At 41.2% G+C, this 26,578-nt stretch overlaps 1 protein-coding gene across 1 annotated transcript in view; it reads right to left on the bottom strand.

The window, feature by feature from the left end:
• The window catches only part of LOC109912552 (voltage-dependent P/Q-type calcium channel subunit alpha-1A-like), a 547,201-nt gene that overhangs the window by 66,960 nt on the left and 453,663 nt on the right, over positions 1 to 26,578 (bottom strand). Inside the window, exons 38-41 of the mRNA XM_048617794.1 lie at positions 15,477 to 15,573; positions 6,303 to 6,408; positions 5,556 to 5,663; positions 4,097 to 4,197 (exon numbers count right to left, since the gene is read on the bottom strand). Coding sequence (XP_048473751.1) covers positions 4,097 to 4,197; positions 5,556 to 5,663; positions 6,303 to 6,408; positions 15,477 to 15,573 — 412 coding nt within the window. The remainder of the gene's footprint in view (positions 1 to 4,096; positions 4,198 to 5,555; positions 5,664 to 6,302; positions 6,409 to 15,476; positions 15,574 to 26,578) is intronic.

Genomic DNA, 26,578 nt, shown 5'->3' with positions numbered 1-26,578 from the left:
GCTGACGTTTCGGGCCTAGACCCTTCTTCTGAAGAAGGGTCTAGGCCTGAAATGTCAGCCTTCCTGCTCCTCTGATGCTGCTTGGCCTGCTGTGTTCATTCGGCTCTACACCTTTTTATCTCAGAATCTCCAGCATCTGCAGTTCCTACTATCTCACATTCAATAAAGACATTTTTCCTGGTATGATTGAAGACAACTTTACAGAATTTTAACATTCTTAATAATTATCTTCTTATATTCACTCTTTGCTTTTCTTATCCTTCCTTCTTTCCTTACTTTCTTGTATTCTGCATTATTTTATGATTTTATTTATTTAGGGAGTGTACACTTCACTGGTCAGGATAACATTTACAGCCCATCTGTAGCTATTCTTGAGAAGGCGGTGGTAAGCTGCCTTCTTGAACCTTGCAGTCCATGTGGTATCAATAGATCTACAATGCCATCAGGGAGGGAGTTCCAGGATTTTGACCTAGCAACACTTAAGGAACAGCACTATATTTCCGAGTGAGGATGGTGAGTGGCTTGCAATAGGGAATTGGAGATGGTGGTGTTCCCATGTAATTACTGACCTTGTCCTTCTAGATGGTAGAAGATGTGGGTTTGGAAGGAACCTTGGTGAATTTCTGCAATGCATCTTATAAATGGTACACACTGCTGACTGTGCTTCAGCAATGGATGGAGTTAATGCTTGAGAGTGTGGTGCCAATCAAGAGGGTTGCTTTGTCCTGGTTACTGTCGAGCTTCTCGAGGATTGTTGGAGCTGTACTCATTCAGGCAAGTGGAAAATATTCCGCCACATTCTTGACTTGTGCCTTGTAGATGGTGGACAGACTCTGGTGAGTCAGGAGGTAAATTGTTTGTAGCAGGATTTGTAGGCTCTAAATTGCTGTTGTATTTATTTGGTGTTTATATGGCTAGTCAGGGTCAATTTCTGGGTCAACAGTAAGCCTCCAGATGTTGATAGTGGGGAATTCAGTGATGTGTGAAGGGATGATAGTTAGATTCTCTCTTGTTGGAGACGGCCATTGCCTGGCACTTGTGTAGCTTGACTGTTACTTGTCATTTTTCAGCCCAAGCCTGGATATCATCCAGATTTTGTTGCATTTAGACATGGACTGCTTCTGTATCTGAGGAGGTGCAAATGAATTTGAATATTGTTCAATTAGCAGCAAACATCCCTACTTCCGACCTTATGGCAAGATCATTGATAAATGATTGAAAATGGTTGGGTCTAGGCCACGACCCTGAGGAACTACCAGGCTCTTGTGGTACAGTGGTAGAGTCTTTACCCCTGGACCAGGAGGCCCAGCTTCCAGTCCCAGCTGCTCTAAAAGTGTGTAATAACATCTCTGAACAGGTTGACTGGAAAAATAGTTAAATTTTAAACAACATAACCCTGAGGAACTACTAGGCTCTTGAGGTGCCGTGGTAATATCCCTACATCTGAGCCAGGAGACGTGGATTCAAGTCCCAACTGCTTCAGAGGTGTGTAATAATGTCTCTGAACAGGTTGATTAGAAAATATCTACCCAAGGAACTCCTGCAGAAATGTCCTGGGTCTAAGACAACTGACCTCCAACAATCAGAATCATTTTCCCATGTGCTAGATTGACTCCAATGAGTGGAGTGTTTTTTTCCCTTGATTCCCATTGACTCTAATTATGCTAGGGTCTATCATGCTACACCCAATCAAATGTGGCCTTAATATTAAGGGAATAAGTAGTTATATTTCACTGCCAGTTTAAAACTTATTTATTTATTTATTTATCTACAATACTCTGAATTGCAGATTCTTTAATGGTGTATATTTACCATGAAGTTGGATCCCACATTTTTCTCATTTACTTGATTTATCTTGTTGCTCATTAATCACAATGTCTTTACCCCTGTAGGCATGCAAACAAACTGCTTGAGGAAGGAATCTGAGTAGCAACTAGTGACCAGAAATTCTACCTTCTCTATTTACTCCCACGTATATTTTTAGTTTTGTCTTTTCTTTCCTATTTGCTCCTTCTTAAAAATGTGTAATGCACTAATTATAAAATGACTGAAACTTGACTGAGAATCAATGGATTTGGATAGATCTCTAGAAGAAGAGTTGATGTGTGGATGTTATTCAGCTTGGTATGGTATGTAGGAACCAGTATTTGGGACAGATCATGCAATTGAAATAGTCACGTGCTTAGTTGAGCGCAGCCACCATGAGAATGACCCATCTCCTACTCAATTCTAAGAAACAACTTCTTTCTCTTCATACCCTTTTTCATCTCTTTATCATTTCTATTATGAGGAACATTACTCCTTTGAACTTCCTTCTGTTACAAAATAAAAATATATAAAGAAACAAATATCTGTATCATAAATAATATTGCTTAATTGACTGTTCATGAACAAAGATAGTTTTCTGATCTACAGCCTAACTTGTAACTGCTGCAAGTGGCCCTACCATTGATCCAGGAGGTAATGGTTCAAGTCCTACCTTCTCCAGAGGTATGTATTACATCTCTGAACAGGTTGGTTAGAAAAATCTGTAATTGCCACAACTATACTTTTCCAGAATGTAGATCCCTAAAGGATCAAATCTCTACCTATGTTTTAGCTGCAGAATACCCATACTTAGAGAATAGCAATATCTTGACTTACTGACAGTTTGTAAGTTCATTACTATACGAACCATAATTAAGCATGTATCCTTGACATAACAAACATCATGTCTCAAAGTGTCAAAATTTTGCAAAAAAATGTCCTTCTCAAAGGAAAACTGGCAGTATCTAATGTACAGGACCCTTTCACCAACAATTAGCCTCTAACTAACCACAGGATGTGTCTAATAATACCACCACTTCCAAAGGAATTACCTAAGTATTGATCAAGTGCAGCTTCACCTGAGCAGCTAAACATTGCAACTGGGCTCTGCCTCCTGACATCATTGGAGATGAACTACTTTACATAAATGTTAGTATATTTACGATTTACATGGTCATTTGTTTTAATGTACTTTTGAATACAATTAACATTTTCTGGATTGAACACATTTCTGAAACCTAATATATCTGGTTATAGCATTGACCATAGAAACCAACACAAACATCATACACCAGAATACTGAATTAATTGGTTCAGTGTCATGCATATGGACAATTTGAGGATACAACATATTCAAAATAAAATAAAAGGGACCAGATGCACTTTAAAGCAAGGAAGAAATCGATGAGAAGCACATAGGAGAACCAAAAAAAAATTGATATTCCTGAACAAATGGATTGAGTAAACAACAAAGATTGATAAATTTTAGATATCCAATAGGTTCAACCAAACTAAACACTAAACTTCTCCCATCAAAAGGGGCATCACTTTGCATAAAAAGACTTGGTAAACTTTTTCTAATTTTGCTGCTAGAACAGACCATCACATTCTTCAGCTCCTCCATCTCCTCCAGAAAGCAATTATAGTACAAGTGCTTTATCGTTAACATTTTGGGTACTTTTTTCTATATATAAATAATAAAATTTTGACAAGTTTTTAATGAAGAAGTGAAAAAACAGATATCCATAATTTTGGGGAACTTCAGTAAGAGTATTTGAAGGAGCATTCAAGCTTTGATTCTCTTACTCTCAATAAATCTCAAGTTGCTGATGTTAACTGACCTTGTGTTTTGCTTTAGTCTTTATCCAAGAGTAAATAGTGCAACAGTGCTAAGAATGGCCCTTTCCAAACTTCCAGGCCCAAAAAATTCCAACAGGACAACCCGGCAAGAGAGAAATATGTGCACAATGAAACATCGTTCATGAGGCTGTACTGCTCGGACTTACCAGCCATTAGCCAAGGCTTGTATACCCCAGATTTGCTGAGATGCAAAAATAAATAACTTAAGTTGTGAGATCAGTCCTGTTAAAAATATTCCAAACCCTATCAGTGACATCTAAAGTAGAACAGCATGGATGGGAATGTGTAAAAAGCATACATCAAGCAAAATTGGAAGCACAGCAAATTAAGGAAAGCTGTTTGTCTTTGCGTGATTCTTTCTCAGTTTCTTTTTTTTTGGATAGCATGAGATCATCTGCGATTCAATGACTTCTCTCCACTATGCTAGTACCTGCTCCTCACGGAGTAGCTGGAGCTTTTTGGCTTTGCTTTGTCGATAGTATTCCATGATCATCATAGCTGCGTAGATCTTGCCCACGGTAAGGTCAGTTGCTGCAGGCAGGAAGGTTAGAAGTCAAGAAGAGGATTTAGAAAACTGAAACAGAGAGCTGCACTTACATGGTTCAATTTCCAATCTCCCCCTGCACTCCTCTCCTAAACATCCAGTAAATTTTCATCATACTACTTTTGAATGTTCTAAAATCTGTTAACTTTCACATATTCTCATTGAGGAAGATGAAAACATTTGACGACTGACTTCACCATCTTTTTACTGAGGGGATTCCACAGGAATCAGCTGTGTAGCTAAGGTTCATAACTATCTGTTTCTGTAGCACTTCATTTATAAAAAGAAAAAAAGAATTTAAAAATACAAGAGGACAATATTATTTTTGTAGCTAATGAGTTATGAAGAGAAGCTAAAGTTGACATTTAGCGAGTTATCTGATGACTAATGGTCAGTTAGGATTAAAGGATGGTGTCTGAACCCTGAATGATATTAAATAATGTTATAAGGAATCTGGAATGACGATGATGGTGATGACAAATGGAGCACAGGAATCTTAAATAAACTTGCCCCTGAATTGCTAGCTTTGGTGTCAAGTTTCAACTGTTAGAGGGCAGCTGATTCTGCTCTACACAAGAATTTCATGAATGAAAAATACTGGTTTTACCGTATGAACTGTTTGGCCACTAAGAAATAAGAAAGTCCATATATCAAGAATGACCAACAATACCAAAAACCACGTTTAGCTGTGCTGTTAGAGTTAGCAGGGTGGTGGTCAGCTCAGCAGAGCTGAATGTCTATCTGCAGGTGGGGGAGGAGGATATGAAATTAGTAAATTCAGATTATCATAGCTCTTTCCCAATAATGGCACTCACACATGTAGTATTGACAGTGACATGACAGGAAACTGCCCTTCAGGTGGTATGCCATGAAGAGGTACGAAATAGGCTAGGGATTTTTCCTTGGAGCAGAGAGGCTGAGGAGGAACCTGACTGGAGTTACAAAATTATGAGAGGTATAGATAGGGTAGATAGGAAGGGGCTTCTCCTCTTAATGGAAAGGTAGTTAATGAGGAAGCACGGAATGAAGGTAAGGGGCAGGAGGTTTAGAGAGGATTTAAGAACTTTTTTCACTCAGAGGGTGATGAGTAACTGGAAACCGCTGCCTAAAAAGATGGTAAAGGCAGGAATATCATAACCTTTATGTAGTATTAGATGAATACATGAAACACCATAGAATACAAGGTAATGGGCCAAGTGCTATGAAATGGGATTAGATAGTAGGCTTGATGACCAGTGTAGACTTGATGGGCTGAAAGGCCTCTTCCTGTTATTATACTCTATGACTCAACGTGTAAAGAACTGATGACAAAGAAAAGGAAAGTTATAATGAGATCTGCACTTACATTTGTGAGGCGTGACCAGTAGATCTATTGTCTTCTGAGAGAGGTTAGGCCAGATAGACATCATCTCTTTCCTCAACTCTCGGTCCATTTGGTGTTTATCAGCCCCTCCTAAGAAATAGAATTGGTATAACATTTGGGATAAATTTTAAATAGGCTGCAATTATTGCAACAATGTCTTTATGGGCAACCACAATGGAACAAGGCTCACTGTACCACATGCATAAACCTCTTTGTCACATACAAATAGTACAGGTTGGAAGGTTTCCCTGTGTTATCTGGTTGTCTGCAACTGAGCAAAATAGTCATGGTATATAACTGAAACTTTTTTTATTGCCTGGAAGTATGATGGAAGCAGGTTCAATGAAGGCAGTCAAGAGGGAATTATACAATTATTTAAACAGAAACAATAAAGCAGGGCTACAGGGAAAAGGCAGGAGAATACTTAGAGGTATTGCACAGCCTTCCGCACTATAACAATTTTGTGATTCTGAGGTGACAATGCGGCAGTTGATACAATAAAATTATGCAGCACTGAAACCTCCAAATAAATGTCGGGATACATCCATCTTTCACGTTTTAAGTATCGTACGCAATACAGATACATCAGTCAGTAGATTTTTGGATGCCTATGCACAAGACTTATAACATGTAAAAATCTTCACAAACTTTTCTTTTTTTTTCATATACAGTGGTAGTAATTACCCCAGCCAATATGGGTATGGCAGTTAAATAAAACCCACACTATACCTTTTGCTATTTTGATATCCAAGGCTGTCCTAATAAGTGCCATAAGTGTGGAGTTGAAGTGCACGCTGTTGTCTTCAGCAACTGGTAAATCCATTCGCAGAAGCCTCTGTAGGGAACCAATCACAACAAACCTAGCCCAAAGCACTGCTGCTGTTTGGCTGAGTTACCACAAATCACTTGGAGGTTCCTTTCATTTTAGTCTAAACATCATCAAATAGTTCATTCCATTTGTGTACAAGTGTAAATACATAGATCATCATAGCAATTTAACATGGTGCACACAAATATTCCGTGGAACAACACACAATGCAATGGTCATTCCCAGTTCCACTTGAGCAACTGACATCCAGTTAACAAACACAACTGATGCAGATGCATGCAGCATGCAAAAGTACCCCACAGGACAAGCAGTGCAGTCAAGTTGACACAGAAGCTTCCAAGGAAAAGACACTGGATTTCATTCACAGCTACGCTTTAATAGGCTACTGCTTAAAATCTGCTCTCTCAATGCAATGGAGCATTATTCAAGGATAAGTAATAGCAGCATTCAGAGGTTTTTGAGTGAATGAGGAATGGACAGGTGTAGTGCATTTAATGCAATTAAAGCTGGAGACTATGAAATGATTCAACATTATTTTTCAGGGAAGTGCAATGAGAGTAATAGGGCTGAAAGAAAGCGAAAGATAATTGAGAGAGGAAGATAGGCAAAGATAGCATGAGATGGTTGAGTGAGGGTGGGGAGAGGGAATCATACAGTGGGATAGCTGAAACATGAGCAAGTTATTAGGGGAATTGTCCATAAAACAAGTTGTGTTTAATTTAAGGAAGAATGGAACTCAGTTAAGCTAAACATGTTCTCACTCCAAACGTTGTGAAGTCATTAGACTTCTACTTTGTTGAGTTAGTGACATATTTCTATTGCTGCACACTGATAAACGGCACTGTGGGCCTATGAACATGAAGTTTGGAGAGGGAATTATTGGTTCTCAGATGGTCTCCAGGTGTCTGTCAGTAGTTGCACTGGGTCCTCAGGAGTGTGCCATTATTTCATTATTTGTAAAGGGTCTCATCCAGGTTGATCTGTCTATTTGTGTCGAGAAGTGAAACACTCTGCAGGAACGCAAGTCCTGAACATGGTGGTGAACTTTTAATTCAGGATTACGATCCCAAACACCATTTTGACTGAGAAGACTACTCTCAGAAATGACTGGACTGAGAAGACCATTTTCAGGAATGACTGGACTCAGTACAATGCAGAGTGACAGAATGGACACAAGGTTATATCAACAGGCAGCTCCTTAGGTGTATCAAGGATAGATCATTAGATTCTTTCTTGATGAAGATGATAATTGCCTGGCATTTGCATGGTATGAATGTTACTAGCTGTTTATTAGTCCAAACCTGAATGCTTTCCAAGTTTTGCTGCACGTGGATATGGATGGCTTCAGTATCTCAGGAGTCGTGAATGGTACTGAACATTATGCAATCATCAGTAAATATCCTCACTTCCTGACCTTATGATGGAGAAATGGTGATTCAGCAGGCAGCTGAGGGTTCTTGGGCCTATGACTTTATACTGAGGAATTCATCATTAATTATAAGTAAATGGGTGAACTTTAGAGTTTAACAGGCCAAACAAAAGATGCATATGTTTCACTAAATGGAACCTCAAAGAATGGCTTTGAAGATTAGGCAGCATCAAGACGCATCCTTCCCAACAGCACAGAAGTTTCTAGACAAGTAGTAGTGCTTGGCAGGACAGGAAATGTCAGAAAAGAGGACATCAAAAAAAGCCCATGGATATAATAAGATAATCACAAAGGAAAATGTAAACATGGGGAGGTAAGAGGGTAAAGTTCATTTTTTAAAATCTCTTTTGTTTTTAAAAAGATTTCCAGAGTCTGGTGGTGGTGGAGCAAGGTTGAAGTTTGATTTGTATTTTATGGTGTTTTTTGTGCAAACCAGAATAACAAGGCCAGTTCCTTTCAATGGAGTTTTTGGAGTTTTTGCAAGCTAGTCGATTTATGAATGTCTCATTCTGGGTAATTTATTTTTTGGTATCATTAGTTTTATCTCTCACTCTAGATCTGTTTCAATTTTACAAAAAGAGGTCTACTTCCATTATGTGTTATCGAAGCCAAAGCATTTGTGGTCTAAATGGCAGAGATATATAAAGGGTGAAACATTTAACCAATTAACCAATGGAGGGGAACTCTGCTTTTCGGTAGAGAACGCAACAAGTTGTGGGAAGGGATGATTGTAACATTACAATAAATATCACATATCTATACTATGTTTTGTGTTTATTTGAGACTGGTAGAGCAAGATGTGGAATCACCAGAGACTGATTCATGAAATAATTATTAATTGATTTATATTATTCAACTATGGAAACTTTTAAAGTACTCTATTAACTGAACTGCTTATTTTTGAGGTCATGTACAAAATCAACACATAAGGTATGGCACATAGGGCAGTGGAAAGCTTAACAGTAAATGGGGAGGGAAAAGATTTAAACTTGCACCACCCAGGGAAGATCAGGAAGGAAAGGACAGTTCTAATGGGGAAAGAAACAAGATCAGCCGCTACTGCTCATCAACAAACTTTTGATTTGAACATTGGCCTTGAGAGGACAAAAGGTAGGAATGACTCTTGAGGGAGGGAGAGTTAAACAGGGAATGCTGTGGGCCCAAGCCCACTCACACTTCCTCAGGCTACAGAATCCCAGGTGGGATAAACCAGATAAGAGGCATGGGGAAACAGGGAGACCGTGTAGGGTTGGGACAAATTATCCAATTAAAGAAAATAATCTAAATTAAAAAAAGCCTATTTAATTATTTACAGTATTCAGTTAGAACCACTGCCCCTCTCCCTTCATATTCCTTTTTAATTTCTTCCTCAAAAAAACCTTTCTCAATGTAGTAGGTCCAAACAGTCCAAAGTACAGATGTCAACATCCTGACAGACTGTGTCTGATGTCCACTTAGTAAGTCCCATTCCTGATATCCCAAAGAATGTAAATCCACCTTGCAGCCTTTCAAAGGGCAATCAACATAGCGCAGATGATACGTCAGCAACAGTAAGGCCACGTGACTTATTCCTAGGATTGCCCAGCTGTAATACAAGTGTTGACTGACATCCCTTAGGTAATGTCCGGTATATCTGGGAGGGAAACAGTAAAGCAAGAATTCAATCAGAAAATTCCTACTGTTTCACATGATGAGGGACATTATGTGACCAGCAATCAGACCTTATTTCCTGCCCAGCCAGATAATATAAAATGGACTGGAACATTACTAAAAACAAATAGTTGTTAATTAGTGTCAAACTTCATGTCTCCATGGAACATTCAAATGGTTTGGCAAAATGTCGCAGTGGATATCTGTAATAGCAAGAGACTCTCCACCCCAATCAGTAAATAAGCCTGTCAGGATCAAAATCTGGCACTTAAATGGTGATCAGCATCTTTCTCAGCCAATTAGGTCCAGCGGCAGAGATATCCCACCCCAATTTAAGCTGTCAGACAGTCAATATTTGCACCTCTGACAGATCTCTTCACAAACAAATAATCTAGGGAGGAACTAGGGAAATTGAATTTTGCAGAAAACAAAGCATCCCTCAACATCAAGTGAAAAGCAGCCTGACCTTGCAAGCTTGTTAGTCTAGACTTTATCCATCACATTCGTCTTGATACCCAAGCATCATGCAAGCAACGGATTGTCAAGCAAGCCTTCATCTTTCTTTACTTTTATTCTGTATAATATTTAGATAAAAAGAAAGTTATCATCATTACCTTTCCTGCACTGTTTAAAACTAAAGTTTTTAGGAGTGGTTATGATCAGGAATGCACTGCCTCAGAATTGGTGGAAACACATTTAACATAGGAATGAGGAATGGGAATAGGCAACTCAACCCTTCAAGCCCGCTTGGCCATCTAACATGATCACGGCTGAACTTATCCTGGTCTGAAGTCCACTTTCCTGCCTGCTCCCAATAAGCCTTATCCCGCTTTTCATTAGAAACATATCTAGTTCTTTCTTGAAACTGTTGATTGATTCTGCCTCCACTGCACTCTGGGGCAGTGAGTTCCACAGATTCACAATCCTCTGAGAGAAGTAGTTTCTCCTCATCTTAGTTTTGAACCTACCTTCTCTCACTCTACATCTATGACCTATGACAGAGACTGTCCCACAAGGGGGAATATGTGTTCGACATCCCCTTTATCAATCCCCTTTAGCATTTTATATACTTCAATCTGATCCCTCCCTCATTCTCTGAACTCCAGCAAGTGAAAACCCAAGCTATTCAACCATTCCTTGTATGACAGCCCTTTCATCCCTGGAATCAACCTGGTGAAACTCCTCAGAACTGCCTCCAATGCCACCACATTCTTCCTCAAGTTAAGGAGAACAAAGCTGGGCAAGGATACTGGATAAAGTTTTCAGGGCCAGGGAAACTGTGGAGAGTGGGCCTGGCTAAGTTGATGTTGTAGAGAGCTGAGACAGACATGATGGGCCAAATGACCTTCTGTAGTGCTTCCATTTATCCAAAGTCCAGACACGTGCAGGTTAGGTAGACTGGCCATGCTAAATTGCCCATAGTGTCTGGGGATGTGCAGTCTAGGTGGATTAGCTATGGGAAATTCAGAGTTACAGGGTTAGGATAGGGGTTGGGTCTAGGTGGGATGCTCTTTGGAAGGTCAGTGTGGAATCAATGGGCTGAAAGGCCTGCTTCCACACAGTAGGGGATTCTATGATTTATGATTCTATACATAATTGTGTATTGTGACTGACCGAACATCAGGCATGCCATTTCAAGCTCTTCAATAGGTTATCTCAAATTCACAAGCTGAACTTAAGACTACTATCAATGTCCAGTTGTGAGCATATTGCTCAGGACCACAACCTGTAACACACCCCATTGCCTCTCATCTGCCATTCTTCAGTCCCACTTTCCTTTCCAATTTTTGCTGCTGCTTTTTGCATTCTGTCATTAGCACTGCCCACCCTTCACATTGTATTATACATTACTGTCTGTTCCTTAGTCTGTCACTCTATCCAAACCTGTTTCCCCGCTCATCTTTCTTTCTGCAGTCCCACAGACTGAGACCTACCACTCCATTGCTACCCAATTGAATCTCTTTTCTAGTTTGTATCTTACCCCCCGTATCAAGACCATCTATTTAACGTCACCAATAATATCTTTCACTCTCCTCAATCTCTCTGTAGACTTTGATACACCAGAGGCCTCCATTCCCAGTGTCAAAAAATTTCTCTTGTACTTGCATTATCACATGCAGCACATTCCAAGGTTCCATTTTTAGCTCCCCTTCAATTTCTGGTTTACATACTGCTGGTGACCAGATCCATGGCTCAGCTTCTGACTGTACGTTCACTTATCCAGCTATGCCCTTTTTTTGTAACAATGCTTTCTATCAAGTTAAGCTGCTTCAGGAAGAAAGTTGAGCAGGTTCCACAACTTTATTTGGATTAATAACAGCAATATTAATTCTGCTCCATGAGAAATTGGCCACTGTTCCAAACTCAACCCCACCCACCCACTCTACCGTCAGTTGATCACTCAGGATAAATCCAAAAATGCACATCCTCAAGGTCCCAAATGAGCCCAAACTGAGCTTTGCACTCCACCTGGTTTTATTGCCATCTGTTATCTCCTCTGCAATCACTCATGTCCCTCTCTACTTCACCTTCCCTACTTAGGAAACTCTTCATTCTGAACTTCTCCAAAGTAAGACATAATTTATTCTGGATTCTTTCTGGCCAATTAAGAAAGGTTATCTGTACTCAAAATATGCAACAATGGTCTGTAAAAATACATTTGGCCTGGGTTTTGCTATGATACCCTTATTTAAAACACTTGTTTATAAATAAGTAGGATGCAATTCATATTGTAATTAATTCAGTCATATTAGAAAATCAGCAAATATATCCTCTTTAAGAAATCTATTCTGCTAAGATTCATGGATATTAAATTTAACTTTGCTTAGGTTCTCCTTTTAGAAAGCTGAACTGTATTACATTAAATACTCTGACCCTATACTCCTGGGTAGGGATTGCTCAGGGTAAAATGTTGTGAACCACAGGATTAATTGGTTCAAGAAAAGTGCACGGTATTCACCATCGTCACCTCATTACCAATTGCAATGCTGAGACAGTTCACTGACACAAGTTGTAGAAATGTGCTCAGCCCTTGAACTTGTGACAAAATCAATGCCCAAATTCTTGGCATTGAGTGCTGAAAACACGAGTGACACTGGTTAGCGGGCAAATAAAGGATCCACAGGAATGGAAGATAAAGCTATAGGATAGTATTTTCCTTTGAAAACGCTCTTTCCATTGACCTATGAATCCAAGTGGAAACCATTCCCTGGACTTCACATCTTCAAAGCAATAAAAAATAAAGAAGTAGCTCTGGATTCCAACTCTGGTGGTATCCCAAGGCACAGCAGGCCATAGGCTCAGAAAACATGGAGCAATAGGGAGCCATGTGCAACAGGACCTGGGTCTGCAAGTGGCCATAATGATTATCAATGCCACAAATGAAGTATCTATCTTATTTAGTTGGTTAGTAGGAAAGTATATAATTTTAAATAGTAATATTGATTTTCACATCCATTCTTTGTTGTCTGATAACTGAGTACATATGTCACTTTGAGGTGAGAATTGAGCAAAAAATGTTGAAGTGGGGGAAGAATAGGAAACAGAAAAGAGAGATTATCCATGGGCTGGAAAGAAGGGTTATGCATGGGCTGGAAAAGAGAGGTGGCATGTAAACTGGATTATGTGGGTTTCAGTGGGGGGACCATGCCTCAGATGGGTGCACTGATATGCCAACATTTCAAGTTTTAGGATTTCTGTTCTTCTCTGTGGGAAACACCCCACCACAACCAAGCATGGGACAGGATAGGTCCTAACATCATAACAACGATAATTTATTATTTTGCAAGCAAAAATATAAATGAAATCAGTCTTAGCATTAAATATGGTGCAACATAGATATTTTTCTGGGAAGCCTCATTTAAAACCACAAAACAAATTTGGTGAAGAGAGTACAGTTCAATGTTGGATCATCTCAAGGGCACCCCATTTTGCTCACTTTCTAATGATTTTCCATTAATGTTGGCACATCTTTACATTGCAGCATGCAGAATAGTGAGGGAAGAAAAACAGGAAGAGAGAATAAACACAAATGATTAACCATGTGTATTATGTAGGAATAAGGGACCAATACAGGTTAGAACTGCATTGACAGGAAGAAAATAGGTAAAAGGTGGAAAAGTTAGTAACAGTTAAACGGTCAGAGTTGAACTTAAAAATCAGAACTATTTAATGCTTTAAAAATTCTATTCTTTAACCTGAAAACCTTAAGATAAATTGAATTTGCCCTTTCTGAAACACAGAATAATCATGCAACCCACAGGAAGGGGAGTGTGCTTATTGTAAAACAACTTTTCTACATTGAAGTTCTTTTAAAAATTTACTGACGTCAATAAAAGTAATATTTTTGGATTTGATTCAGGTTTCACCATGCTAAGGAAGGATGGATACAAAATCTGTTTTGCATTCAAATTACAAAAGCATCAGTGATAAAGTGGGTGATAGTTTGATGATGCAATTCTGTCCAATACTCAGATCTCACAGCTTCTCAGGATCTCACTTCTCTTAACCGTCTACGGGAGGGTTGTTCTGGACATTGTATGTGGAAACTCTCTAAATGCACGTAAGGGTTCTTTCATTTCTAGTGAGATTTGAGCACATTCTAAATGAAGATTCACTGTAGGGGAAATTTGCCATGCAGACTAATGGGAAGAATTTGAGCACCTCTGCCTTTTATTGTGATTCTATATGTAGCAAAACAGAATAATCTGTTTCAGGGCATTTTGATTTGTAATTTGAATATCATGACTAGCCTAAAAGGACAATGCTCATATACTTTAAAGACCCAATGAGTAAATGCACAAACTATTGTAATAATGAATCGCAAAGACCAGCAAGGTCTCAAGTTCCATCCACGGTTTCTGTTGCGTCCGTTAATCTCAGACAAGATGGTGGACAGATTCAATATCCTTGGAAAAAGCCAAGATTGTCACACTTGATCTCTACTCAATGACTAAGGTGTGAATGGCAACTGCGACAGGGTCAGGTGGCTATAGAACCTCTCACCACCTCATGGATCAAATAACTTGTCAACATTTATTATCTAGGTTTACCTACAAAGATGACGAACCATGTGGAGTGACACAGTGGTTGTATTTGTAAAACCCATATGTAGGTGTTAGAGCCACCAATACAGGTGAGAAAATTGAAGTAAGCAAATAAAGGACCTACATTCATTGTAGTTAACTGCCGTGAAAGTACAGGTAGGATAAGTTGATCTTGGATAAAGCTAACTTGAGTGGTTACAGAATACAATATCTTGTTGGGGGTGGGAGGTGGAGATTACACATCTTAGTTTCTCCCCTAGAAGTGAATTCACTTCAAGACCTCTTTATGGAATAGATGCATATAAACTGAGGTCCTAGTATGGACCATCAAATCTCAGATAGAATGATACCCTCCTTCTTTTCTCTTCCATGCAAACACACTCACTAGCTCATCATAAAGGAAGACTGGCAGATTTGCTAGGGGTCTACACATTGCTGCATCATCAGGAGAACTAACAAGCAGTGAACATCTGAAGCTGATCTGAAGAGAATAAAAGATGCAAACTATGAATAAAATCAGGAGAAAGAATTCGAGAGGGTCTGGCCCTGTGAAGTGTAGTGAATCCTTTTCTGATAGCAATATTTGTACATTGTAAAGGCAGAGGAAGGGATTTGATGTAGCTTAATATCACAACTAAAATCAAGTTGTTTGCTCAATTTTTAAAAATCATTTGTTGGATCAAATACTGCAAGTAGGCAGAAAAGCAAATTTGCCACGATGTTTTCAATTAAGAGCAAGTAATTGATTTAAGGAAATAAATTAAATCCTCCTCAATGAAAGTGGTGTCTGCTTTTTAGATAAATATTTCATCAACTAATAGGTAGATCATATTTATTGTCAACCCTTTCAGACTCCTCCCACTTCTTTTGGACTGCACGATCCCTGAACCTAACAGTTCAAAGGTCACAGATTTTCTCCAACACACTGAACACTAAGGACACATTTCTACCTTATAAGCAACTCGCGCAGGGCATTTCTTCCCCAGGCCTAAGGGCGGAGACATGTGTCTCAACATCTCATACATATCAGTGTAACTGATGCGGCCACTTTGTAGCAGAAATGAGGCAAAAAGATGTATCCAAGACGAACGAAAACAAAAATGGAAGGAAACAAACAAAACAAAAAAATTACAAGGTTATTCTTTATGGGTCTGTCAATTGCAGAAAATCATCCAATATCTATGCAATGTTGAAATATTGCATAGAAGTACAGAGAACATTTTCTTTCCTGTTTTGAGGAGATGCCAGTCTTTGTCAATGCAGTTTCTGTCCCTACAGTAATGAACACTAGTATACCCAAGATGCCGAGTGGTATTGATTACGACAAGCAGCAATGGCTGAGGTTGAGGTTGGTCAGTGCATTTCCATGCTATTTTCTCTAGGTGACTGCATTTTCCTGCACATTCTACTTCAAGAAATGCAAAAAAAGAGAAAGCACACTCATTCATTGATGCTTAGGTTGGTAGTTTAGTGGAAGTCAAACCTTGCAGGCCACCCTATGAGGACATTTCTTGCCTAAGCCCAGAGGGGGTGAGATAACACGCAATAAACTGTACATATCCTTATAATGAATTCGACCGCTGGAAAAAGAATACAATCAGTTAGTGAAAACAAAGCTCTAAGGTCAAAACAGAGCAGAACTTAACAAATTAACACATAGGAACTTAATTTAAAACAGTACAAAGCACAGCATGTCAAAAGCACTCAGAATCTAATCAGCTGGTTTATGTTGTTTAAAGACCATGTCAACACACATGTAAAGTCCATCTTAAAAAGAGTTCTATTCTTTCAGTTCACAACTAGAATATAGAACACTTATACAATTCAGGTTTCCTCTGATGTCGAGGTATTTGTTAAGAGGTTTTTCAATGAATTTTTGTTAGCAGTAAAGCAACCATCAGCATGAAAGGGCAGGATCTTCATGTTTTCACAGCAAGCCCATGAAAGGGAGAGTTTCCAAGATGGAAACCTTGCTAAAGTGAGAAAGCCTATGGTTCTTCCAGTAATTGGGCAGCTTATTGGCTGTCGAAAGGACTTCTGATGGAACATTGGACCAAGAAGTCCTGACCACCTACAGCTCCTGGCAAATTAAGGTCCTCAATTGGCAGGAGGATGGTAAGGTCAAACTTGGGGTCTTCCCTAATTAGGACAAAGTTGGGAAAGTGACTGGGTGCTAGTCTGCAATCACCCTGTCTAATGAAGTTCACTAGCTGTCTCCAGGCCTACCATCTCCAGGCCGGGAAGATTGCTCCCAAAGTCTTGACCCCATTTCTTGCTGCCGTTGTCCAGTTTTGTATTACGGATTAGATAGCAAAGCAAAATAAATGTAAGTAGAAATAACCCTGAATATGTATAACATACAGTTTCTACAAAGGAAAACTATATAGAGTCACACAGCACGGAAACAGACTCTTCAGTCCAACTCAACTATGCTGACCAAGTCTCCCAAACTAAACTAGTCCCATTTGCCTGTATTTGGCCCATATCCCTCATGTACCTATCCAAATGTCTTTTAAATGTTGTAAAAAGAGGTAGGTTTTAAGCAAGATCTGAAAAGAAGTGAGGAGGAGAGAGGACGAAGCGTTTTGGAGGGACTTCCAGAGATTAGCGGATAAGCAGTGTGAGGCACAACTACAAATGAAGATCAATGAAAATCAAGACAGAGTAAAAGTCTAAAATCAAAGGGCACGAAGATTGAAAATTGCACAGCTGGAAAGGCATACAGAGACAGTGAGGCAGCAAGGCCATATATGAATTCTAAGGAAAGGAGGAGCTAATGGTAATGCATGAACAAAGGGGAATGTGAGAACACGACTTTATGTGAGTTAGAACACATGAAGCAGAAGCATGAATAAATTCAAGCTTAAAACATGCAAGTTGCAAGGCTGGCAAGGGGAATATTGGAATCAGAGATGTTGGTATCACCAGGTGAGCTGAGGTGTGGTGAAGACGAGTGACATTATGGAGTAGGAGGTAAATAGTTACATCATTGAGATGGATATGGAGTTGAAGGCTCAGCTCGATCTAGCATAGGCCACTAAAGCTATGAACAGTCTCATTCAGTCTCAAACAGTGGTCAGGAAAAGTAATGGAAATTGAGGTTTAGAGTCAGGGCTTGAGATGGAGGGTGAAAACCATGTCTTGTTCCTCTCAGTAAGACAACAAGACCACAAAATTTAGCAGCAGAATTAGGCCATTCAGCCCATCAAGTCTGCTCTGTCATTTGATGATGACTGATATGTTTCGCAACCCCATTCTCCTGCCTTCTCCCCGCAACCCTTGATCCCCATACTAGTCAAGAATTTATCTCTGCCTTAAATACACTTCATGATGCAATAATACCACAATAATTGATGACTGTAAAGACCTCACCGTGATTAGAATTTCTTTTAGGGGATTAAAGTTTGGGGTTAATCTGACAGTAATTTTGCTTTAACAATCTGTGTCATCCCACAGAGTGAAGCCAGAAGTGCCTGATGTACATCAAAATAGAATTTTTATTTCAACAACATGGAAAGGACATGAGTTCTAACAAGTCAGATTCCTTTTCATGGTTGACTCATTATATATTATGGAAATTTAGACATTTTACAACAGTTGTAGAAGTTGAGAGTTTCAAATCAACATGTTCACACGTGTCACAGACTCAACTGAACCAAAAACACTTTTGAAAGTTTACAATCCAAAGTACAGACTAAATAAAACTCTCTCCTGTAAAGTGCTCAAGAAAACTGCAAATCTAATTTCAGGTCCCCTGCTAGGTAAATCCTGATTGCTGGCTTTGCATTGCTGTACTATCATCATGAGACAGTGGAGCTATGTATCTTCAATAAAAATAAATACATCCTGCAAATCCTTTAAATCTACAGAATTCAGGAAGTTCTTTCTATTTCATGTTGGATCAAGATTCAAACCTGTGGTGCTGCCTGGAATCAGGCAGCACCACAGGGTTGAATCTTGATCCAACATGAAATAGAAAGAACTTCCTGGAATCAGGCAGCAGTTTTAGGTCTTGAAACTGTTTTCTCTTCCCCAAGTCAGACTCAGCACTAGCCCAGGAAAGCCTTCAGTGTGAGCCTTAATGATGTTTTGGGGTATGTCTTTCTTTACTGTCCATTATCAGTTATTATTAGTTTGTAAGGTCTTCTTACAAATTAAATTGAAGCCCAGGATCAGGGGACCAGCGCAAAAGAGTGACATCACAGGTAAATGGTAGGTTCATTTTTTTTATTTATTCATTTTATGGGATGTGGGCATCACTGGCTAAGCCAGTATTAATTGCCCATCCTTAGTTGCCCTTGAGAAGGTGGTGGTGAGCTGCCTTCTTGAGCCGTTGCAGTCTACCTGCTGTGGGCTGACCCACAATGCCATGAGGGAGGGAATTTCAGGATTTTGACCTAATTACAGTGTAGGAATGGTGATATATTTTCGAGTCAGCACAGTGAGTGGCTTGAAGGGGAATCGAAGGTGGTGGCATTCCCATATATCTGCTGCCCTTGTCTTTCTAGATGGAAGCGGTCGTGGGTTTGGAAGGTGCTGTCTAAGGATACCTGGTGAATTTCTGCACTGCATCTTGTAGATGGTACACACTGCTGCTACTGAGCGTTGGAGGTGGAGGGAGTGGATGCTTGTGGATGTAGTGCCAATCAAGCGGGCTGCTTTGTCCTGGATGGTGTTGAACTTCTTGAGTGTTGTTGGGGCTGCACTCATCCAGGCAAGTGGGGAGTATTCCATCATGCTCCTGACTTGTGCCTGGTAGATGGTGGACAGGCTTTGGGGCGTCAGGAAGGTGAGTTACTCGCTGCAGCATTCCCAGCCTTTGACCTGCTCTTGTAGCCACTGCACTTATGTGGTGAGTCCAGTTGAGCTTCTGGTCAATGATAACTCCCAGGATCTTGATAGTGGGGGATTCAGTGATAGTAACACTATTGAATGGCAAGGGGTGGTAGGTAGATTGTCTCTTGCTGGTGATGATCATAGCCTGGCATTTATGTGGCATGAATGTTACTTGCCACTTGTCAGTCCAAGCCTGGATATTATCCAGATCTAGTTGCATTTGAACACAGACTGCTTCGGTATCTGAGGAGTCATGCATGGTGCTGAACATTGTACAATCATCGGCGAATATTGCCACTTCTGACCTTATGATGGAGGGAAGGTCATTGATGAAGCAGGTGAAGATAATTCTCCTGCAAAGATGTCCTGGAGCCGAGGAAGACCTCCAACAACCTCGACCACTTCCTGTGTGTCAGGTATGACTGTAACTAATCGAGAGTTTTCCCCCAATGTCTATTGATTCCAGTTTTGCGAGGGCTCCATGATGCCATACTCAGTTGAATTCAGCCTTGATGTCAGGGGCTGTTACTCTCACCTCACCTCTGGAATTCAGCTCTTTGGTCCATGTTTGAACCAAGGCTGTAATGAGGTCAGGAGCTGAGTGGCCCTGGCAGAACCCAAACTGGGCATCACTGAGCAGGTTATTGCTGAGCAGGTGCGGCTTGATAGCACTGTTGAGGACACCTTCCATCACTTTATTGATGCTCGATAGTAGACTAATGGGGCAGTAACTGGCCAGGTTGGATTTGTCCTACTTTTTATGTGAAGGGCATAACTTGTGCAATTTTCCACATTGTCAGGTAGATACCAGTGTTGTAACTGTACTAGAACAGCTTGGCTAAGGGAGCGGCAAGTTCTGGAGTTCAAATCTTCGGTACTATTGCTGGAATGTTGTCAGGGCCCGTAGCCTTTTCAGTATCCAATGTCTCCAACCATTTCTTGATATCACGTGGCATGAATTGAATTGACTGAAGACTGGTATCTGTAACGCTGGGGACCACTGGAGAAGACCCAAATAGATTATTCACACAGCTCTTCTGGCTGAAGATTGCACTAATGTGCTGGGCTCTTCCATCATTGAGGATGGAGATATTTATGGAGCCTCCTCCTCCAATGAGCTGTTTAATCATCCACCACTATTCGCAACTGTGGCAGGTCTGCAGAGCTTAGATCTGATCTGTTGGTTGTGGGATCACTTAGCTCTGTCTATCATTTGCTGCTTATGTTGTTTGGCGTGCAAGTAGTCCTGTTTGGTGGTTTCACCAGGTTGATGCCTCATCTTCAGGTATGCCTGGTGCTGCTCCTGGCATGCCCTCCTGCACTCTCCATTGAACCAGGGTTGGGCGGCACAGTGGCTTAGTGGTTAGCTCTGCCATCTCACAGCGCAAGGGACCCGGGTTTGATTCCACCCTCGGGTGACTGTCTGTGTGGAGTTTGCATATTCTCCCCATGTTTGCGTGGGTTTCCTCCAGGTGCTCAGGTTTCCTCCCACAGTCCAGGTTAGATGGATTGGCCGTGCTAAATTGCCCGTAATGTCCAGGGGTGTGTAAGTTAAGTGGATTAGCCATGGAAACTGCAGGGCTACAGAGAAAGGGTAGGGGGGTGGGGTGGGATACTCTTCGGAGGGGTGGTTAGACTTGTTGGGCCAATTGGCCTGTTTCCACACTGTAGGGATTCTATGATCCCCTGGCTTGATGGTAATGGTTAAGTGGAGAATATGCCAGGCTATAAGGTTACAAATTGAGCTGCAGTACAATTCTGCTGCTGTTGATGGCCCATAGTGCGTCATGGACGGCCAATCTTGAGTTGCTAGATCTGTGCGAAGTCTGTCCCATTTAGCATGGAGATAGTGCCACGCAACATGATGGAGTTTATTCTCAATGTGAAGGCGGGACTTTGTCTCCACAAGGACTGTGCAGTGGTCACTCTTAGCGATACTGTCATGGACAGATGCATCTGCAACTGGCAGATTGGTAAGGATGAGGTCAAGTATGTTTTTCCCTCTTGTTGGTTCCCTCACCACCTGCTGCAGACCCAGTCTAGCAGCTATGTCCTGTAGGACCCGACCAGCTCGATCAGTATTACTGCTGCCGAGCCACTCTTGGTGGTGGACATTGAAATCTCCAGATTTTGTGCCCTTGCCATCCTGAGTGCTTCCTCCAAATGTTGTTCAACATGCAGGAGTACTGATTCTCATCAGCTGAGGTAGGACAGTACGTGGTAATCAGCAGGAGGTTTCCTTGCCCATGTTTTACCTGTAGCCATGAGACTTCACGGGGTCCAGAGTCAATCTTATAGAATCACAGAATCCCTACAGTGTGGAAACAGGCCCTTCGGTCCAACAAGTCCACACTGACCCTTGGAGTGTCCCACCCAGACCCATCCCCCTATAACCCACCTAAGCTACACGTCCCTGAACACTACGGGCAATTTAGCATGGCCAATCTGCCTAACCTGCACATCTTTGGACTGTGGGAGGAAACCAGAGCACCCGGAGGAAACCCATGCAAACACGGGGAGAATGTGCAAACTCCACACAGACAGTCGCCCAGGGGTGGAATTGAACCCAGGTCCCTAGCACTGTGAGGCAGCAGTGCTAACCACTGAGCCACTTTGAGGACTCCCAGAGCAACTCCTCACCGAATGTATACCACTGTGCTGCCATCTCTGCTGGGTCTGTCCTACCGGTGAGACAGAACATATCCAGGGAAGGTGATGCTGGTGTCTGCAATAGTCTGTAAGGTATGGTTCCATGAGTATCAGTATGTTAGGCTGTTGCTTGACTCGTCTGTGAGACAGCCCTCCCAATTTTGGCACTAGCCCCCAGATGTTGGTGGGAAGAGGGCTTTGCAGGGTTGACAGGGCTTTTTCTGCTGTTGTCTTTTCCAGTGCCTTTGTTGATGGCTGGTGATCTGTCCAGTTTCATTTCTTTGAGAATTTGTAGCAATTGGTACAACTGAATGGCTTGTTAGGCCATTTTAGAGGGCAACTGAGAGTCAACCACATTGCTGTGGGTCTGGAGTCTGATGATATGAACTAATTTGACTATCTTTTGTAGGTAAATTTCTCATTGAAGATAAATAGGGGATACAGATTGTAGCGTGTAAATAAAAAACCAGTATGAAGTTTTTAAAAATCCACAGAATCCATACAGTGTGGAAACTGGCAGTCCAACAGGTCCACACCAACCCTCTGAAGAGCATCCCACCCAGACCCATCCCCTTACCATATAACCCTGCATTTCCCATAGCTAATGCACCTAACCTACACATCCCCAAACCCTATGGACAGTTTTAGCACGGCCAATTTACCTAATTTGCACATCTTTGGACTATGGGAGGAAACCAGAGTACCCAGCAGAAACCCATGCAGACAGGGGGTAAATGTGCAACTCTGCACAGACAGTTGTCCAAGGGTGGAATTGAACCCGGGTTCTTGGTGCTGTGAGGCAGCAGTGCTAACGACTGAGCCACCGTAATTAAAATAGAGATGCCAGACTAGGTAATATGTTGTAACTGTTTTATGTGGGATCTGGTGGACCCCATTGTGGTTCTTAGTAATGACATCTGTAACAAGTTTCGGTTCCTTGAGGAACTCCAACTCAGAGTTGATGAGCTAGAGTCTGAGTTTCAAACACTGCGAAACATCAGACAGGGGAAAGAGTTACCTAGACATGTGTTTCAGATGGCAGTCACACACCTTAGGTTAAATACCTTAAATTCAGAAAATGGTCAGGGATAGGAAGATGTGACTACAAGCAAGGCAGATAAAGGTGTTCAGGAGGTAGTGCTGAAGGAGCCTCAGCCTGTCAGCTTGTTAATTAGGATTGAGATTCTTGCATCCTGTGTAGATGAGAATGTGGATTGTCAGAGAGTTTAGCAAACTGACCATAGCACTATGGTACAGGGCGCCATTCAAGAGGGGGGAGTAAAGAGAAATGTAGTTGTAACTGGGGTTACTATAGTCAGGGGAATATTCACTGTTTTCTGTGCCCTGGATGGAGTCCCAAAGGCTGCATTGCTTGCCTGTACCTATGTTCAGGATATCTCATCTGAACTGCAGAGCAATTTGGAGTGGGAGGGGAAATATTCAGTTGTTGTAGTCCATGTAGGTACCAATGATATAGGCAGAAAGAGGAAAGAGGTTCTGCTGAGGGAATATGAGCAGCAAGGAGCTAAATTAGAAAGCAGAACCGAAAAGGAAAATCTCTGGATTACTACCTGAGCTATAAGCAACAAGCCTAGAGGTAAATGCATGGCTCTAAGATTGGTGTGGGAGAAACAGGTTTGAGTTCATGGAACATTGGTATTGACATCAGTACTGGAGAAGGAGGGAGCTGTGTCCAACGGGATGGATTCCATCTGAATCATGCTGGGACCAGAGGCCAAGCGAATCACGTAACCAAAACTATGGATAGGGCTTTAAACTAAATGGGGCGGCGGGGGGGGTGGTTCAATTGCTTGGAAAATTATGGAAATTGTTAATTGGAGGGTCGGGGGGTGGGTGCGCGAGAGTTTACCCTCTGCTTCAGTTTCCAGAACAAATAATAGGACAGCAAGTACAAAAGGGTCAGAAATCTAACTTCAGGCACAGGAGATAAGGGGACAACTATGAGAAGGGGGGCAGTCAATGCAAGGCTGAGGGTGTTGTACTTAAAATGGACATAGTATATTAAACAAGGTAAATGAGCTTGTCGCTCAAATTGAAATTGGCACGCACAATGTTGTGGGTATCATACAGACCAGGTTGCAAGACGATCAGGACTGGGAAATAATTATCCAAAGATACACATCCTATCAAAAGGACAGACAGAGAGGGTGGGGTTGCCTTGTTGATAAGAAATAAAATTAAATCAATAGCAACAAGTGATGTAGAGTTAGAAATTGTAGAATCTGTGTGGGTGGAGTTGAGGAGCTACAAAGGAAAAAACACCCTGAAGGGAGTTGTGTAACAGGCCTCCTAGCAGTAGTCTGGATCTGGGGAAGGAAATAATTCAGGAGATAGAAAAGGCATGAAAGAAAGACACTATTACAATTATCATTGCAGACTTCAATATGCAGGTGGTCTGGGAAAATCAGGGTGGTAACAGATCCCAAGAAAAGGAATTTGTAGAATGCCTACAAGATTTTTTTTTGGAACTGGCAATTCTAGATTTAGTGATGGGCAATGAGGCAGACTTGATTAGTGAGCTGAAGTGAAGGACTCCCTAGAAGGCAGTGACCATAATACGATAGAATTCAGCCTGCAGTTTGAGGGGGAGAAGATTGAATCAGACGTAATGATATTACAATTGAGTAAGGGGAATTTTAAGACATGAGGGAGTAGCTGGGCAGAGTTAATTGAAAAGGGAGTCCAGCAGCAATGGCAGGAGTTTCTGGGGGTAATTTGGGAGGCACAGCAGAAATTCATCCCAAGGAGGAAGAGAAACATTCTAAGGGGAAGATAAGACAACCTTGGCTGATAAGAGAAGTCAGGGACAGCATGACAGCAAAAGAAAAATGTGGTGAAGATTAGTGGGAAGCCAGAGGATTGGGAAGCCTCTAAAAACCAGCAGAGGATAACTAAAAAAGCAATAAGGGGCAGAAAATGAAATATGAGAGTAAGCTAGCAAGTAATATAGAAAAAGATTGCAAGAGGCTTTATTTAGATATCTAAAAAGTAAGAGAGGCAAGAGTGGAAATTGGACCACTGGAAAGTGAGGCTGGAGAAGTGGTAATGGGGAACAAAGAAATGGCAGAGGAACTGAATAGGTACTTTGCATCAATTTACACAGTGGAAGACACCAGTAGCATACCAGAAATTCTATAGGGACAGCAGCAGATGTGAGTGTAGTGGACATCACTAATGGTGATGCTGGGGAAGGTGAAAGATGGGAAGGCAGATAAGTCACTCAGATCAGATGGACTACACCCCAGAGTTCTGGAGGAGGTAGCTGAGGAGATTGTAGAGGCATTGGTGGTGATATTTCAGACATCACTAGCATCAGGGAGGGCTCCAGAGGGCTGGAAAATAGCTAATGTAATACCCTGTTTAAGAAGGGAGGGAGGCAGACAACAAGAATCTTTAGATCAGTTAGCTTGACCTCAGTTATTGGTAAGATTTTAGAGTCCATTCTTCAAGATAAGATTGCAGAGTACTTGGAAATGCATGGTAAAATAGGCAGAGTCAGCACAGCTTCATCCAGGCCAGGTCATGTCTGACAAATCTGTTAGAATTTGGAGCAGGTAATTAGCAAGTTAGACAAAGGAGAGCCTGTGGATGTCATAGACTCATAGAGTTGTACAGCACATGCTGACCAGATATCCTAAATTAATCTAGTCCCATGTGCCAGCATTTGGCCTACATCCCTCTAAACCCTTCCTATTCGTGCACCCATCCAGGTGTCTTTTAAAATGTTATAATTGTACCAGCCTCCACCACTTTCTCTGGCAATTCAATTTGCACAAGGTCAGAAATCACATGACACCAGGTTATAGTCCAACAGGTTTATTTGAAAACACAGGCTTTTGGAGCCTCAGTCCTCCTTCATGTGTTAGTGAGAGGGGTAGTATCAGACACAGAATTTATAAATAAAAGATCAAACGTTCACACCATTGATGAGGATGTACTAAACAAACCTAAGATGTTAAATCTTTAATCAGTTTAATTGATTAAAATGTATATGTAAATTCCTGAATTCCTTTTAAGTCATGGTCCTGAGAGAACTAAAGGATTTATCAGTGTAAAGAAGAGGTGACATTTCAGGTCAGACAATGCATGTTAGGTGTGATTTTTCTGGAAAAGGGTCCAGACCCAAAACGTCAGCTTTCTTGCTCCTCTGATGCTGCTTGGCCTGCTGTGTTCATCCAGTTCTACACCATGTTATCTTAGGTGTGAGACCTTGTTTAGAATCTGTATCTTAGGTTGGAGTCAGACTGGTTTTATTTCTAAAGTAGAAATTTATAAAACGTCATATTGACTGAATGTCTATAAATTGTGTGCATTTTGAACAAAATAAAATGTATCTGCAAATACAAATTCACCCCATAGATTCACGTGTGTGTATAGGTGTGTGTGTGCATGTGTGAGTGAGGGGGGAGAGAGAGGGAGGGAGAGAGAGGGGGAGAGAGAGACAGAGTGCGTGTTTGTGTGCACGCGTGAGAGAGGGGTGGGGAAGAGAGAACGTGTATGTATGTGTGAGGCGGGGAAGAAAGTGTGTGTGTGGGAGGGGGGAGAG

This window comes from Rhincodon typus, chromosome 38, assembly GCF_021869965.1.
Source record: "Rhincodon typus isolate 14 chromosome 38, sRhiTyp1.1, whole genome shotgun sequence".
In the NCBI taxonomy this organism is placed as follows: domain Eukaryota; kingdom Metazoa; phylum Chordata; class Chondrichthyes; order Orectolobiformes; family Rhincodontidae; genus Rhincodon; species Rhincodon typus.
This window is presented reverse-complemented; position numbering and strand designations above follow the sequence as displayed.